Raw genomic sequence first — 18,113 nt, 5'->3', positions numbered from 1 at the left:
CAATTGAGAACAGAGACTTTAACCTCTTTTAGCTAAAATTCTATTTTAGTAACTAGTTCATTTTCCCCTAATGTTCATTTGAATGAATAGGATTAAATATAATTGATAACATAGCCTCCTCATATGATAATGTATTCCTTCTTATCCATGCGAGTTTGTAATTTGTAACCCCTTTTATTTACCGGATTGTGTACGTTAGTGTTTTATAGGCACAAGGTAATAAATAAATAATAATAATAATAATAATAAAGAAACTAATAATACTGATAGTGCTTTAGGCATTTTATTATTGTATTACATTTGATTACATAGTTATTATCAGCAAAGGGAAGACTGGACAGATCCAAACTTGATAACATAAAGTATAAAGCAGATGACAGATATTTTAACTTGTAGCCAAATATTAATCCTCGTCAATCCCCTGGGACGATTCCTTTATATTCTGGCTACAAACTTTGACTTCTTATAAGCTCGGTGCAAGCCACTGATTAATAAATACAATAAGAGCCTTGAACATTGGTAGAGCAAGCCAGGCATCTATTAGAAATGTCATTTATGCAATAAGTAGTTTTTTTTTATGTACATTGGCAGAATGGCTGAGGCTGTAAATCATATTTCTACTTCTCTTTCTCATTTTAAATAATTTTAGAATTCTTCTGACAACTAGCTGACCTTCAGATAGAAGGGCTTATTGTACAATTATCTGCTCTGTTGCAATGGTGGTTGTTGTTGTGGTGCTGGTAACATTATTATCATTGGTGGTATATGTCAGTGCAGTGGTATTGGTTTGGGGCAGTTTGATAGGGTATGAGCTCATCTGGAAAGGCAGCATATTAAAAGCAGTTGTTTGATAACTGGAAGTCTGAGGAACAGGGTTGGTAATTAAAGTAATAGGAGAACCAAATCCGACTGTTACTTTAGAGTAATATGGCGTGATAGAGCTGTTAACATTGGTTACAACGGTGGTAGGGCTGATGGTCTTCACTTCAGTGTAAAAAGAGATGGTCTCATTCAACTCTAACATTGTCACATCTGTGCCATTAACGTCTATAACTGTGGAAGTGACACTAATTACACTGCTGCTTCTCAGAGTGGTTACTGTGATATTATGAGGAGGCTGAGTGGTTAGTGCTGGTGTTGTTGAAGGAGTGGTGGTGGGGATGGTTGTGGTAGTAGTTGGCGTGGTAGTAGTCGGAGTGGTAGTAGTTGTGGTTGGTGTGGTTGTTGTTGGGGTAGTAGTAGTGGTGGCTGGAGTGGTAGTAGTTGGGGTTGTAGTTGTTGTGGTTGGGGTAGTTGTTGTTGGGGTAGTAGTAGTGGTGGTTGGAGTGGTAGTAGTTGGGGTTGTAGTTGTTGTGGTTGGGGTAGTTGTTGTTGGGGTAGTAGTAGTGGTGGTTGGGGTGGTAGTAGTGGTGGTTGGGGTAGTAGTAGTGGTGGCTGGGGTAGTGGTGGTTGGGGTAGTAGTAGTGGTTGGTGTGGTAGTTGTAGTAGTAGTAGTAGTGACGGTGGTAGGAGGCACAGTTGGAATCACAGGTGTTGCAGGATCTGAAAGAAAACATACAATTCATTGAATTACAAAAGTGTCTTCAAAGTCTGAAGTAATATGAATACTAAAACTAAAAAGGAGATTTGTAAAATTTGCTCATAAAATGCAATATAATAATGTACAATAATGTACAACTCTAAAACATGCATACATTTAAGAGACATATTTTATGTAAACAAACATAATTTAATACAATTCCTTTAGACGTGCATTAGACTGCACAGGCTAGTGGCTCTATGAGGTGAGCTCAAACCGAAAACAGTCCCAGCATTCATGTAGATGTGCGGAAAGTTGCCCATAGTATACGATCTAGGGGGTGGTGCGAGTGGTCACGCTCCTGTCCTATGCCTTACGCCACAGACATTGACAGCTGGTGTTAAACTCAAAGCCCGGGCCAGTCAGTAGCTTGCAGGAAGTGATTCTTGATTGGTTGCTGGGAGACTTGGACGGGGCTGATTGTTTGTGCTTTATAAGCTGCTCCTGACTTTCACTCATTCCCTGTGATAGTGTTACTAACCTGTGATGTGGTACTAACTGCTTGGGTGCACTTATAGTGTTATTCCTGTTAAGACCTCTCTCTTCTCTGCTGACTATCGTACTGGATTTTTGACTGGACCAATCTCTGCTGTGTGTGACTATGATTTTGCCTGATTCCTAATCTTCCTGCTTGGCTGTTTGATCTTCTGTGTATGACCCTTGGTTAGTTATCGACTTCAAGTTTGGATAACAGTCATCTGATTACTTGGTGTTGACCCCTGACTTGCTCTGGACTTTGCTCTGTTGGTCTCTCTGGTACTTGATTGATTTATGTGGCCTCAGCATTTACATCTTGCACTTGTCCTTGGGACAAACAAAGTCGAGCAGACATATAACGTCTCTCGTTCAAGTGGGTGTTTGTCTATAAGTGAAGAATGTGGCGGAGATTGGGACATAAGTGCTGAAAAGAAATTGGTGCTTGCTGGAGAGCCTGACATCACCTGCTTATACTGGCTATTTTTATGGCACGTATACAAAGATGTTGAGGCATTACCCAATGGGTTAGTATGTGTATCTAAGAAATTGCAGGGCTGATCTATCAACGGCGATGCAAAGAAAACTGGAAAAAAAAGGAGCTGTTTCTCAAAGCAACCAATCAGATTGTTTGTTTAATTAAAAAGATAAAATCGAATTGGTAGTTCTGAGCATGTGCTTCGCTTGCTCAAGCTTTATTTGCAAACCACTTAAGGACCGCCTAACGCCGATAGGCGGCGGCGGGTTTAAGTGGTTATTACATGGAAACGGCCGCTCGTTCGAGCAGCCTTTCCATGTCAGTTCACAGAGACTGTCTCCGTGAACAGTGTGCGAGCCGCCGATCGCGGCTCGCACACCTAATGTAAACACGCGGGGAAGAAATCCCCGCTGTTTACATCATATGGCGTAAGGCAGATCGGCGATCCCCGGCCTCTGATTGGCCGGGGATCGCCGTCATTTGATAGGCTGAAGCCTATCCTACATTGCGCAGGACGGATATCCATCCTGCGCAGCATAATAAGGAAGAGGGAGGTAAGGGGAAGGAGGGAGCGCAGAAAACGCTGTGGAGGGGGGCTTTGAAGAGCCCCCCCCCCCCTCCCCGCTCGGCCACACGGAGCGGCGGCGATCAGACCCCCCCAGCAGGTCATCCCCCTAGTGGGGAAAAAGGGGGGGGGGGGGAGTCTGATCGCCCTGCCTTGCTCACGATCTGCGCTGCGGGCTGGAGAGCCCACACAGCTCAGATCTCAAAGAACAGCCTCGGTCCTTAAGTGGTGTGTAACATGATCAGTTAATCAGACAAATCTTACTGAATGCCCCAAAAATCATAAAGTACATTTATCATGATGGATCTACAGGAGCAGTTGTTTCTGACCTTCTCCTGTAGATGCTGATTGCCTCATAATTCTAATTCTCTTCTGCCAATGCATTCTAAGCTACAGGCAGAGTTTGCGTAAATCTGATCTGTATACTAGTTGTTAGAAATTATGAAGGGCCCTTCTCCACAAGCTGCAATCAGCTTTAAAAAGCAGATCGCAGCCGTTTTGCCGATCGCAATGAGCACACAATAACATGTAAATTGAGGTGCTCCTTTTCTACTACCATTATACGTTTTCCCAAAATTACAAACGCTAGCCTGCATGATTCTCGCTGCAGTTGCGCTCCATTCCCAATGGTTATGGTGCAAACCCGGTGAGTGGATATTGCGGGTTGTGTGATCGCAGTGCAATTGCGGTTGCGATTTCCAGTGGAAAAGGGCCCGAACAGCTGATAATTCTCTAGAAGGCAATCAGCAATTGCACTTCCACTAGCCTCTCTCATAACAGTGGAACTATAAAGCCCTATTTTAGACTTGTTTGTTTATTATGCATATTGTGTAGAATCTATCATATCTTGCAATGCGCAAAATTTTGTGCATTGCACTGGAGCTGTTTTGCATTATTATATTCTTTATCATGCAGCTAGCTGAGTTTGCAGAGGGGGGTTTCCTATGTTAGTCTCGTTTCACACTACACAGTTCAGTGCCATGGACATTAACAGTGCAGTAACACTGTCATCAGAGCCGTGACAAGGTCCTCTAGCACCAAAGGCTGCGACACCAATGTGCGCCCTTCCACCCCTCCCACCCCAGCTGTCACATACTGATTGCTATTAGACTAAGGCCCCATTTACACTTAATCAGTTGCTCTCAGTTACAACTGAAAGGACAACTGATTTTTAAAGTAAGGCCCATGTTTTCCTATGGCACAGTTCACACTTAACGCATTTTAACTGAAATCTTTTTCACAATGCACTGCTATGGAGAAGAAATAAAAACATGTACCAACTGATTAAGTGTAAACAGGACCTTAGAGGTGCCCCAGGGTCCCCAATACCTTAATCTCTAGTTATCTGGCTTGCAGTCACTGCCATGTATCCCTTTTTCTATTTCTCTCTGCTTCAAACACAATAGGGGAATGATAGCTGAGTGAGTTGTGCACCGCCTCCTACACTGCGCCCTGAGGCTGGAGCCTCTCTTGCCTCTGCCTCGGCCCGGCCCTGACTATAATGTCTGATTTCTTTCTGGTGTCCGTGAATATGGTGCATATAGTGAATTTGTGTTTCATCATTTCAATGGACGGAACAGACACCAGACAGAACAGATATGTTGGCACACGTCTGAACAGATTCTACATTTAACATAGGATCTATTGACATGTCTGTTTTTCTGTTGAGGTCTGTTCCTTGAAATGGACTGTTTTGGCTCATAGTGTGAACCAAGATTGCCGATTGCCAATATAATCCTTGTATTGATCACATTCATATACCTTGGTTAGCAACAATGCAAAGATTCCTGAACTTACTTGTACAATAGACTTCAGATTTCAAGCTGCCAGAATACTTGTAGACGTAGAATCCTCCTGCACAAGCTTTCACTGGGATGGTTCCAGCAGCTGTACACCCTGCTACAGCATTAGCTATCACACTTATATTGACCACTCCTTCACCAATTGCTGGATGGCTGCTATTTACAGTGAATGGTTCAGCTGACCCACATTTAATTGGGCCAATACAGCCACTCTGCAACCAGACACCAAGTCCAGTGTAACGGAACCAGCCAAATTCGTACCGGTCAGTAGTAAATGCACCAGTGGAACTTATTGTAGACAATCTGGTGGTTCCATTCAGCTCCACATAGTTTAAACATGGGTCTGCACACTGAACAGTACCTCCAACTGCCAGACAGTCCTGGTCGAATGCACATGCACTAGTGGGGCAAGCAACACCTCTGGTATTGCCACATAAATGGATACCATTCTTGTTTGTACAAGTGGTTGTATTAACACACTCATTTAGTATTGGGTCTGTACATTCATTTATATCTGTGCAGACCTTTTTGCCTACACTGCTATCCCAGGTATAGCCTTCGGAACAGCAGGTAGCAGTGGTACAGGAGGCATAAGCTGTGCAATTGATTCCATTCCCAGAATATCCAGTCGCACAGCTGCAAGTCACATAGCCAGTTTTCTGAGTACATATGCCAGCAGCAGCATTGCAAGAAGAACACGTCAGGGCATCTGTGAAAGACAAGAAAACAGCATATAGTAATATAACTACCTGTCATAGCTGAGCAATCAAGCTTTCACATATTCGTCTAAATAACCAAACAATAGATATGTATGCTAGTACAAAAAAAAAGTCATATAAAGATACCACCAAGTTCTCTCATTGAATAATGCAGAATGGTTGCAAAAAGATCAGGGGCATAGCAATAGGGGTTGCAGAGGTTGCGACCGCATCGGGGCCCTTGGGCTAGAGGGGCCGCGAAGGGCCCTCCCTCAACTACAGTTTTAGCTCTCTATTGGTCCTGTGCTCATAATAATCACTTCTATAGATACTTTGAATAGTGGTAATCAATAACAAACTGTTCCTCGTCCCCTTCTTGCACCTCTGACACCGTAGTTGCCATTGGCAGGTTTTGGCGCCCCGTATCAATTGTTATGTATAGAGAGCTTAGGGGGCCCCGTTGTAAAACTTGCATCAGGGCCCACAGCTCCTTAGCTACGCCACTGAAAAAGATATAGGGGTTTGTAACGATTGGTGTCAGCACGCAGAGAGAATCTGATTATTGGTGATCTGCAGTATCACCAAGAATGCAGATATATACCTGATTATTGATGATCTGCAGAATCACTGATAATACAGATATATTGCTAACCTCTGGACACCTGAGGTATGTGAGTGTTTGGTGTAACAGTAATACTTTGAGTAATGCACCTGCTGAGCAGGTGATCCAAGGCAGTGTAGCAATACTGCACTTGAGGACACAGAAACCTTCCAGCAGCCTGAGACTCTCCAAGGGGTGGAGTCAGGCTCGAGGTAGGAAGGGCCAGAAGGTGAGTGACACCCGATGGTGGATGTCACTGTCTGATCTGGAGACTATCTCTTAATGGGAGAGATAGCTCTCGAGGTCGGCCAGGCCAGGTCGGTAACACACGGTCAGATAAAGTACATAGACAGAAGGCTGATTCCGTATCCAAGGCTAGCAGGGTTTGGCAACAGTGTATCAGATATGCGAGGTACCGAATCAGAGATCAGAGGGATAGTCAGGAAAGCAGAAAGTCATAACAGATATCAAACAATGCCTAGTCTGGGTGTGAGGTCCTTGGTCTCTACACCCTGGAACTAGTCTGGAGTATAACACAGATGATAATGCAAGTTCCCTAGTCTGGGTGTGAGGTCTGTGGTCTCTACACCCTGGAACTAGTCTAGAGTATAACACAGACGATAATGCAAGTTCCCTAGTCTGGGTGTGAGGTCCGTGGTCTCTACACCCTGGAACTAGTCTAGAGTATAACACAGATGATAATGCAAGTTCCCTAGTCTGGGTGTGAGGTCCGTAGTCTCTACACCCTGGAACTAGTCTGAGCTCAGTGTGAATTCCCAGGTCCTCCTGGTTCAAACACACTGCAGGATCTGACTAAGGTCTGATTGCTTCCACGTAGTGATCGCAACGGCAGACAACTTGAGACTGGCCAGCAGCAACTATATATGGAGTAGTGCTCACCGGCACCACCCCTATTTGATCAACCAATAGTAACCTGCTCTGGAGTCAGCTGATCGGCGTGATCAGCTGATCTCTCCTTGCCCAGTATAAGAGTTCTGCCTCTCAGCGCGCGCGTATTCCTAAGCCTGTGTGCACTAACAGACCCAGCCACACCAGATACACGCTGCCGCGTGCAAACCGCCGTGCTGGACGCGGAAGCAGCCGCCCTACATGCAGCGGCTTTTCCGCGTTCTGCCCTGTTACTAGCCGCACGCCTCCGCGTGCAAACCGCCGCATTGGACGCGGAAACAGCCGCCTCCTCAAAAGCACAGGCGGCGGCTTTTCCGCGTTCTCTCACAGTACCCCCCGAGGAGTGGACTCCGGACATCTCCTGCCTGGCTTTTCAGGATGCAACTTATGGAACTCCCTTTTCAAGTCCTCTGCGTGCATGCGACATTCTGGTACTCAAGTTCTCTCCTCAATGCCATACCCCTTCCAGTGCACCAAATACTGCACGGAGTTCTGCACAAGCCGAGAGTCTAGAATCTTCTCAATTTCATACTCAGGTTGGTCATCAATCAACACAGGGGGGGGAGCGGAATCCACATGCACTGCCGGCTTGAGCAAGGACACATGGAACGATCTCACACCTCGCATGCTGGTAGGGAGATCGATGGCATGAGTGACGTTATTGATTTTCCTGGTCACTGGAAACGGACCCACAAATCTGGGACCTAACTTGGGAGAGAGTTGCTTCAGGGCCAAATGTCGTGTGGACACCCAGACCAAGTCTCCTGGAAGGAATTCCCACTCTATGGAACGTCTCTTATCAGCCTGCTTCTTCTGACTCTGAAAAGCCTTCCTCATTTTTTTCTACCATTCCCCAAACTTGTTTTAAAGACTTCTGCCAATCCTCCAGGGCTGGAAACGGGGTGGCAGCCACTGGTAATGGGGTGAACTTAGGTGACCTTCCTGTCACCACCTGGAATGGGGAGAAACCTGAGGAGGCGCTTTTCAAATTGTTGTGTGCAAATTCTGCAAAAGGCAGGAATTTGACCCAGTTGGTTTGAGCGTCTGCCACATAGCACCTTGGAAACTGTTCCAGAGACTGATTGGTTCTCTCGGTCTGGCCATTGGTCTGTGGGTGGTAGCCCGATGAAAACGATAGCTCCATGTCCAACTGATGGCAGAATGCCCTCCAAAACTTAGAAACAAACTGGACTCCCCGATCTGACACTATATTTTCCGGAATCCCATGCATTCGGAAAATATGTTGGATGAAAAGATCGGCCAACTCCTGGGCTGAGGGTAGTCCTTTCAGGGGAACAAAATGGGCCATCTTGCTGAAACGATCGACTACCACCCAAATGACCGTCATGCCCTCAGACCTGGGGAGTTCGCCCACAAAATCATCATGGACAGATGGGTCCATGGCTCACTCGGGACCGGCAATGATTGCAATGTCCCAACAGGTGCCTGACGGGAGGGTTTGTTCCTAGCACACACTGCACATTCTCTTACATACTCTTTGCAGTCAGTTGCCAATGATGGCCACCAGGCACATCTCGCTACGAGATCCTGAGTTCTGGTGGCCCCAGGATGCCCAGCATTCTTGTGGGAATGGAACAACTGCAGTATCTGTAGACGAAAAGGCAGTGGTACAAACATGACCCCTTCAGGCTTTCCCTCTGGTACGTCCTGTTGGAACGGACTCAAAGTTTCTGTCCAGTCCCTCCAGGTCTCAGTGGCGGCCAGAACCACTTTCTGAGGGAGAATGGTTTCTGGGACTGAGGGCTGTGCTGTCTCGGGCTCAAAGCATCTGGACAAAGCATCAGCTTTGATGTCCTTACTACCAGGGGTATACGTGATCACAAATCTGAATCTCGAGAAAAATAACGACCACCGAGCCTGTCGGGGGCTAAGTCTCTTAGCGCCCTCAATGTACTCCAAATTCTTGTGGTCAGTATAGACAGTAATGGTATGTTCTGCGCCTTCTAGCCAATGTCGCCATTCCTCAAAGGCCAACTTAATGGCTAGAAGTTCCCTTTTGCCTATATTGTAGTTTTTCTCTGCGGGTGAAAACCTACGTGAAAAATAGGCACAGGGATGTAATCTTCCTTGCAGCCCAGAACGCTGAGACAGCACAGCCCCCACCCCTACCTCTGAGGCATCTACCTCCACAATAAAGGGGAAGGTGGTGTCGACATGTCTCAAAATGGGTGCAGTACAGAACAATTTCTTTAAAGTGGAGAAAGCAGCATGGGCCTCAGGGGACCAGTGATGAGTATCTGCCCCTTTCTTTGTAAGAGTGGTGAGAGGTGAGATCACCGTGGAGTATCCCTTTATAAACCTCCTATAGTAATTGACGAACCCCAGGAACCTCTGGAGAGCCTTCAGTCCTATGGGTTGGGGCTAGTGTTGGGCGAACACCTGGATGTTCGGGTTCGGGCCGAACAGGCCGAACATGGGCCAGATGTTCGGCATGTTCGGCCCGAACGCCGAACTCAATGGAAGTCAATGGGACCCCCGAACATGCCCATTTTGGGGGCCCTATGGGGTCGCAGGCATAAGGGGGGAGCATGCCCCGATCGCGGGGGGGGTCGGAAATTCCCCCCACCCCCTCCGCTAGCGCTCCCCCCTCTGCCCGCTTCCCCATAAAAAAGTTTAAGGCAAGTTAAATAGTACTTGGTGGCTGGCCTGGCACTGGCAGTGGAGTGAGGAGGAGAAGGAGTCCGAGTAGCAGAGTGACGCGTTGAGGCCGGGCAGCGGGCGGTTCAGCGGTAGTACCCTTGTGGTACTTCCGCCCTTTCTCTGACCTCACGTCCTCTGCATACGAGGGTACGCGTCACGCGTACCCTCGTATGCGTCATCACGTAGAGGACGTGAGGTCAGAGAAAGGGCGGAAGTACCACAAGGGTACTACCGCTGAACCGCCCGCTGCCCGGCCTCAACGCGTCACTCTGCTACTCGGACTCCTCCTCCTCCTCACTCCACTGCCAGTGCCAGGCCAGCCACCAAGTACTATTTAACTTGCCTTAAACTTTTTTTATGGGGAAGCGGGCAGAGGGGGGAGCGCTAGCGGAGGGGGTGGGGGGAATTTCCGACCCCCCCCCCCGCGATCGGGGCATGCTCCCCCCTTATGCCTGCGACCCCATAGGGGGGCCGTATTGCGGCATGTTCGGGCGAACAGGGCCCTGTTCGGCCGAACAGGGGCCCTGTTCGGCCCTGTTCGGCGGCCATTCAGTAGTTCGGGGCGAACCCGAACTTAAAAGGCCGAACACCATCAGGTGTTCGGCCGAACTCGAACATCACCTGAACAGGGTGATGTTCTGCAGAACCCGAACAGTGGCGAACACTGTTCGCCCAACACTAGTTGGGGCCACTCCAAAACAGCTGAGACTTTCCCTGGGTCCATAGAGAGGCCAGAGGTTGAAATTATGTACCTCAGAAAGGAAACAGAGGTTACTTCAAAAATGCATTTCTCCAATTTAGCGTACAGCATATTTTGTCTCAACTTTTGTAACACAAACTTAACATGCTTTCTGTGCTCTGAGAGGTTGGACGAGAAGATTAGTATGTCGTCTAAGTAGACTAAGACGAATCTGCCCAATACTTCTCTAAAAACCTCGTTAATTAGCTCTTGAAAGACGGCCGGGGCATTACACAACCCGAAGGGCATCACCAGGTACTCGTAGTGCCCGTCGGGTGTGTTAAAGGCCGTCTTCCACTCATCACCGTCCCTGATCCGCACAAGGTTGTATGCACCTCTTAAATCTAGTTTCGAGAAAATCTTAGCATTGGTGACCTGAGTAAACAAATCGTCTATTAAAAGCAAGGGATAGCTATTTTTTACTGTAATTTTATTTAAGCCCCGATAATCTATGCATGGACGGAGGCCTCCATCCTTCTTTTTCACAAAAAAGAACCCGGCTCCTGCCGGGGACCGAGAAGGGCGAATAAAACCTTTAGCCAAGTTTTCTCGGATGTATTCCTGCATAGCCAATTTCTCTGGCCCAGACAAATTATAAAGATGACCTCTAGGGGGCATACAACCAGACCTAAGATCAATGGGGCAATCAAAAGGACGGTGTGGAGGAAGTTTATCTGCTGCCTTGGGACAAAACACGTCCGCAAATTCTGAATACTGATCTGGCAATCCCTCCATGTGAATCTTGGTTTTACCAAAGGTTACTTTCGCTAGACAATGATGATAGCAATGGGCAGACCAGCTAGTTAGCTGACCCGTGGCCCAGTTGATCTAAAGGCGAGTGAATTTGTAACCATGGCATGCCAAGAATGATCGTGGAGGTTGCCATTCGCAACACAAAAAATGGTAAACTTTCTTTATGCAACACCCCTATAGTGACCCCTAAGTCTGGGGTCTGAGAGAGAGGGTGGTTACTCTGCAGAGGGGAATCATCCACTGCAGTGACCCGGATCTGTTGTTTTAGTGGGGAGATCAGAATCCCCAATTTCTTAGCAAAGTCATAATCCATAAAATTAGCTGCTGAGCCAGAATCTATGAAGGCCTCAGTGGTTTCTGTCTTATCCTGCCAGGATATCGTACAAGGGAGAAGAAAACGTTTATCCTCTAGAGGTAAAGACTGCGCGCCTAGGGTATTACCTCCGACTACACCTAGGCGGCAGCGTTTCCCGACTTCTTGGGACAATTCCGCACTTTATGACCCCCCTCTGCACAGTATAGACAGAGCTGCTCTGTTTCTCTGCGTCTCCGTTCCACCTGAGACAATCTCGACCGACCAATCTGCATTGGTTCCGGTGGAGGTGAAGCTGGTGGAGATGGAACAGAAGGAGACGCTGCGTAGGACAAACGTCTCAGATTGTTCCTACCCCGGGTCTGTCTTTGGTATCGTAAGCGACGGTCAATTCTGATGGCCAACGAAATGGCCTCATCGACAGATTTGGGCTCAGGATGACCCAACATCAATTCCGAGACCGCGTCTGACAGCCCTGACAAAAAACAGTCTAATAAAGCAAATGAGCCCCATCTGACAGAAACCGCCCACTTCCTGAACTCAGCTGCGTAACTCTCAACCGGATCTTTGCCCTGCCGCAAGGTCTTGAGCTTCCGCTCTGCGGTAGAGGCAATGTCCAGGTCATCATAAATTATAGCCATAGCTTCAAAAAAATGCCTCAGCTGAGACTAGCGCGCTATCACCTGGCTGGAGATTATATGCCCAAGTCTGGGAATCTCCTGACAATAGTGTCTTGATAAAAGTAATTCTCTAGGCTACGGTTCCCGAAGAATTAGGTCTCAACTCAAAGTATGATAACACTCGGTTTTTAAAGTTCCGAAAGTCAGATCTGTGGCCTGAAAACCTTTCAGGTACAGACATGCGTATGTCTGTGCTAGGAGGAGATCGCACTGTATCCACAGCCGTCTGTAGGGCTTGCGCAGACCCAGACAAGGCTTTGATATGGGTCTGATGATCGTCCAGCACTAAGCTGAAATTTTCCACCGAGGTGGTGAGTGCATCAAGACGGCTGCGGAGTGCGTCCATTTGGGTTTGGTCTGCCATTCTGTAACAATTGGTGTCAGCACGCAGAGAGAACCTGATTATTGGTGATCTGCAGTATCCCCAAGAATGCAGATATATACCTGATTATTGATGATCTGCAGAATCACCGATAATACAGATATATTGCTAACCTCTGGACACCTGAGGTATGTGAGTGTTTGGTGTAACAGTAATACTTTGAGTAATGCACCTGCTGAGCAGGTGATCCAAGGCAGTGTAGCAATACTGCACTTGAGGACACAGAAACCTTCCAGCAGCCTGAGACTCTCCAAGGGGTGGAGTCAGGCTCGAGGTAGGAAGGGCCAGAAGGTGAGTGACACCCGATGGTGGATGTCACTGTCTGATCTGGAGACTATCTCTTAATGGGAGAGATAGCTCTCGAGGTCGGCCAGGCCAGGTCGGTAACACACGGTCAGATAAAGTACATAGACAGAAGGCTGATTCGGTATCCAAGGCTAGCAGGGTTTGGCAACAGAGTATCAGATATGCGAGGTACCGAATCAGAGATCAGAGGGATAGTCAGGAAAGCAGAAAGTCATAACAGATATCAAACAATGCCTAGTCTGGGTGTGAGGTCCTTGGTCTCTACACCCTGGAACTAGTCTGGAGTATAACACAGATGATAATGCAAGTTCCCTAGTCTGGGTGTGAGGTCCGTGGTCTCTACACCCTGGAACTAGTCTAGAGTATAACACAGATGATAATGCAAGTTCCCTAGTCTGGGTGTGAGGTCCGTGGTCTCTACACCCTGGAACTAGTCTAGAGTATAACACAGATGATAATGCAAGTTCCCTAGTCTGGGTGTGAGGTCCGTGGTCTCTACACCCTGGAACTAGTCTGAGCATAACCAGAATAATAACACAAGTGAACTGGCTCAGTGTGAACTCCCAGGTCCTCCTGGTTCAAACACACTGCAGGATCTGACTAAGGTCTGATTGCTTCCATGTAGTGATCGCAACGGCAGACAACTTGAGACTGGCCAGCAGCAACTATATATGGAGTAGTGCTCACCGGCAACACCCCTATTTGATCAACCAATAGTAACCTGCTCTGGAGTCAACTGATCGGCGTGATCAGCTGATCTCTCCTTACCCAGTATAAGAGTTCTGCCTCTCTGCGCGTGTGCGTGTATTCCTAAGCCTGTGTGCACTAACAGACCCAGCCACACCAGACACACGCTGCCGCGTGCAAACCGCAGCGCTGGACGCGGAAGCAGCCGCCTTACTGTTGTTACATGCGGCGGCTTTTCCGCGTTCTGCCCTGTTACCAGCCGCACGCCTCCGCGTGCAAACCGCCGCATTGGAGGCGGAAACAGCCGCCTCCTCAACAGCACAGGCGGCGGCTTTTCCGCGTTCTCTCACAGGGTTTAAGTTTTTATACTCTGTCTAACTCTGCCAATTAGGGCAAGAAGATAGAAATTCTGCTCTACCTCCCCCCCCCCCAGCCCCACTAACCATTGTGACCAATAAAAGTTATATGGTAACCGTTTGTTTTTCTGGGGCCAGGTATAGAGTTCTGCCTGTTCTGTATATACATTAGAAAATGTGCCTGTATTCTCAGATTGATGCAAGGTAATATCACCCATATGCATAATAATATTAATATTACTGCTTGCAAATGAAAAAAAATCCACCATGGACTTTGTAAAACACCCCCACTCCCCTTTTCTCCTGACAATTCCAGATTTACTTGGAAATATATAAAATATACTATTTGTCAACACATGTAACAAGCATAAGCATAATGAACCATCTGCTCTTGAGCATGATAAACTCCAGCAATCCAATATGTTGGATTCTAGTTTGCCAGGCAAGCCCACCAATGTTTATCTAGTGTATTTCTTCTTTTCAAACAAGTGATATTTTCACCAAAGTTTCCAGTAGTTTAGTTGTTTCCAGTTGTTCCAGGTTTAAGACGCCTGCCCAGCTTGCTAAACGGGGCCTTCTATCATCGGACCTGTGCTTCTGAGGGTGCAACACCGCAGCAGCCCAAGTATATTGCTGGCAGACATTTCTTTGGATTCTGATGTGTTGGAGTGCAAGTCCATCTGAACCTGTGGTTGGCCTTATTTCATAAACCTCACCCTCAATTGTCAAAGCAGCAAAATAAACTTCCAACACGTTGCTGGCTAAGATCTCTTACCCTCTCAAGGACGGAATTGATCAATAAGGTCCACTCCATCTTTCTCCTCCTCGACTATCAGGGAAACCACCCCCTTGTTTAATAAAATTCGGGACCCCTGGGCCGATTGAGCTGCACTCCATATTGCGTAATGTTCCTTCCCCCTAAGGTGTTTGTGTTGTCCTGGCATTTCAATGATTGCTATCTAATGTATTGCTTGAACTTTTTTATAACTCTACCTTTGTCATATGATGGTATTAATGCATGACCCTCTTTATTCTATCTGTTTCTACTTTGTGATATTTTGTCTGTATCGTGTTCTTTTATTCGACTTATAAAAATTTGCCAATAAGATGAACACAAAAAAAAGATAAAAAAGCAGAGAGACCCCAGGAGCACCTTATGGTGTAGTATGTAGGGATGAAACCTTGCGTCACAATAAATATATGAATCATACTCACAAACAAGGGTTGCTAAACCAGTAACTACAACATAATTGCAAGTGAGGAAAGTCCATCCACACTCGAATGGACCAGAGCAGTTCTCACATTTTCACTATGTCCTTATTTAATCAGCAATAACGTTATCCCTACTTATGACACCTAAATGAAAAATATATCGTTTTTTTCAAGACAAACTAGACTTTCATTGAATGGCATTTTTTCCTTAAAACAATTTTATTTTCTAAGCATTTTAATGGGGAAAAATAGAAAAAAACTCATTAGTTCTCAGTTTTACCAATTGCAGTTTAAAAATAAAAAGCGTTACTGTCGCTAAAAAAACCCACAAATTTTGTTTGGCTATTTCTAACGTTTACCGCAAAACTTAGTTTATGTTTCTGTCACAATTTATAGTGAGGATATTTGATTCTGAAATAATGCTACAGTGTGTATTCTTCAATATGAACTGAGAAAATAAAAGCATTTTTAATGGTAAAAATCATATTCAGTCTTATTGGCTTAGGGAACATATATTCCCTTTCAATTAATGCTGCAGCAGATAGTGCCAAAGGTGTGCACACAAGCAAGCCAAATCGTGCACATCTGTACTTCTGCCAAAAGACGTGTACATCTACATCCTCATGGCTTAGATGAAGTCACAGAGGACGTAGATATACTGTAGCTGAGGCTAAAGTGGTTAAAGTTCTGAGACCTAAAAACAAACTACCCCCCAATGTGGATGGGAGGCTGTGTGGCTAAGACTGAGAAGGAAGAGGCACAACAAAATGTAAGGATAATGGTTGAGTCAATATATCCAATAAAATAATAATTAAAAAAGCTTATCTCTAAAAAAGGACGAAATGGAATGTATTGTAATTTCACACACTTGTAGGATAATGCAGCCTGGGGGGGTCCATCGATTGGCAGTGAAACGATCACTGCCATTGTTGTGTGCACCCAACCTGCCCCCTTTTGAGATCTTTCCATCTGGAGCAATCGATTTTGGCCATAAATTGATTGAAATTGCAGTTGTGTCCCTGCATTCTGATCGCCACTATTCTCCTCCACCCCCCCCCCTGCTTTTCTTTCTGTCTGTCCAGAATACTTGGGACTTCTGCTCACGAAAACTGTTAAGTAAGGTTCAAGCTGCATATAATCGCATATCAAATTTGAATAATTCTGAATCAATTTGGAATTATTTGAATCTCATTGACCATCACTAATAGTTATGTTCTATGTATGCATAAGCTTTGGGTTTATTGAGAATATATATATATATCACCGATATTTGTATTTTGATCCGGAGGATTTTCTTAAAGAAGAACTTTAACCAAAGATTCATTTCATTCCAATTAGTAGCCGATACCCTCTTTCCCACCAGAAATCTTTTCCTTTTCTCAAATAGATCGGGGGGGGGGGGGGGGTCTGTATGGCTGATATATTGTGGCAAAATCCCTCCCATAGTGTGATGTCATGACTATGGACCTGACAGTTTTCCTGTCTGTGAACTTGTTGCATTGTGGGAAATAACTGCTGTTTCCACCTGCCAAGCAAGCAATATATCCCTCTGTAAATCGAATTCTCAGTAATGAACATTCCATACAGATCAACTGACAGAACTAAAGATGTCATCACCAGTGATAAACTTCAGATTGCAAATCAAGGAGGGGAAAGATTTTTCAACGGGCAAACACTGACTAAATAATCTGTAAATTAATATTGTAAAAAAAAAATGCAGTTTTATTCATTATGTTATTTTCACTACAGTTTCTCTTTAACCTATTACAACCACTTTACTTGAAATAAAATGTACAACATATAAAGCGTAGCAACCCAAAGTCATCAGTCAGAAATAATACTGTTTTATTAGGGCATTAAAGACACACTGCAGATCACTTTGCTGACCGTCAGCGCTGTGTCTGTGTTTTTAAAAACATGCTCCCATTGACTTGCATTAAATTCCCTGGCGGTATGAATCGTGCGGCTGCGCGGCCGCGGGAGGGTTTTTCTCACACTTTTTTTTTTAGCATGTAGCTAGCCTAGCGCTAGCTACATGCTTCCCCCCTCCCTGCGGCGTCCCCATGTACCTTCAGATCGCCGCCGGCGCCGCTTGCCCATAAGGAAATCCCGTTCTGAACGGGATTTCCTTGAGGGCTTCCTCCGTCGCCATGGCGACAAACGGAGTGACGTCATCGACGTCACAGGGAATCCCGATTGGCCAGGCTGCGCAAGTGGTATGCGGGGGGGGGGGCCATGTATCGCGGCGGGTAGCGGCGCATCGGCAGCAGCGATCGCAACAAACACGCAGCTAACAAAGTGCTAGCTGCGTGTTTGAAAAAAAAATGATGCAAATTAGCCCAGCAGGGCCTGAGCGGCACCCTCCGGCGGCTTACCCCGTGTCCAGCACGCGGTTACCGCTAAGGAGGTTAAAATTGTGGTAAAATTGTGGCATAAATCGCTGCAACTGCAAATGTGGCAATTTCGCCATGATTTTAATGTGTTTTATGGGGAGCGTTTTTGAAAAATGCAGACGCAACGCTGACGGTCAGCAAAGCGCTCTGCAATGTGTCTCAGCCCTTACCCCAGATACTCTGCACTAAACGATTGATTATTAGTGGTTAGTGCAAATTACTCTAATTTACACATGATTAAATATTCCCAGTAATCTGTCATTAAAGATAAATGAGTCTGTTCCACAAACTTATTTTTGCAGCAGCACAAAAAGTGTTGGAAAAGCTACCTTGAAACACCGCAGTGTACACTTGGGGCTGGTTCACACTACAAGAGCTTTTTTAAGCAGTCATGCTAATGCAATACTATGGGTGATTTCTATAAAATCGTGTCGCTCAAGTGAGAACACACACGGAGCATTACATTAACAAGAGCTTTTAAAAACCACAAGCGCTCACAAAAAAAAGTTCTTGCAGTGTGAACCA

The 18,113-nt window shown here is 46.0% G+C and overlaps 1 protein-coding gene across 1 annotated transcript in view; it reads right to left on the bottom strand.

Annotated features, from left to right (window-relative positions):
* Positions 1–269: 269 nt before the first annotated feature.
* The window catches only part of LOC137546578 (mucin-2-like), a 46,123-nt gene continuing 28,279 nt past the window's right edge, over positions 270–18,113 (bottom strand). The window contains exons 4-5 of the mRNA XM_068269214.1: positions 4,894–5,607; positions 270–1,542 (exon numbers count right to left, since the gene is read on the bottom strand). Coding sequence (XP_068125315.1) covers positions 689–1,542; positions 4,894–5,607 — 1,568 coding nt within the window. The 3' untranslated portion in view covers positions 270–688. The remainder of the gene's footprint in view (positions 1,543–4,893; positions 5,608–18,113) is intronic.

This window comes from Hyperolius riggenbachi, chromosome 2 (assembly GCF_040937935.1).
Source record: "Hyperolius riggenbachi isolate aHypRig1 chromosome 2, aHypRig1.pri, whole genome shotgun sequence".
Lineage (NCBI taxonomy): Eukaryota > Metazoa > Chordata > Amphibia > Anura > Hyperoliidae > Hyperolius > Hyperolius riggenbachi.
Note: the sequence above shows the minus strand (reverse complement) of the source record. Positions and strands in the feature narration are given on the sequence as shown.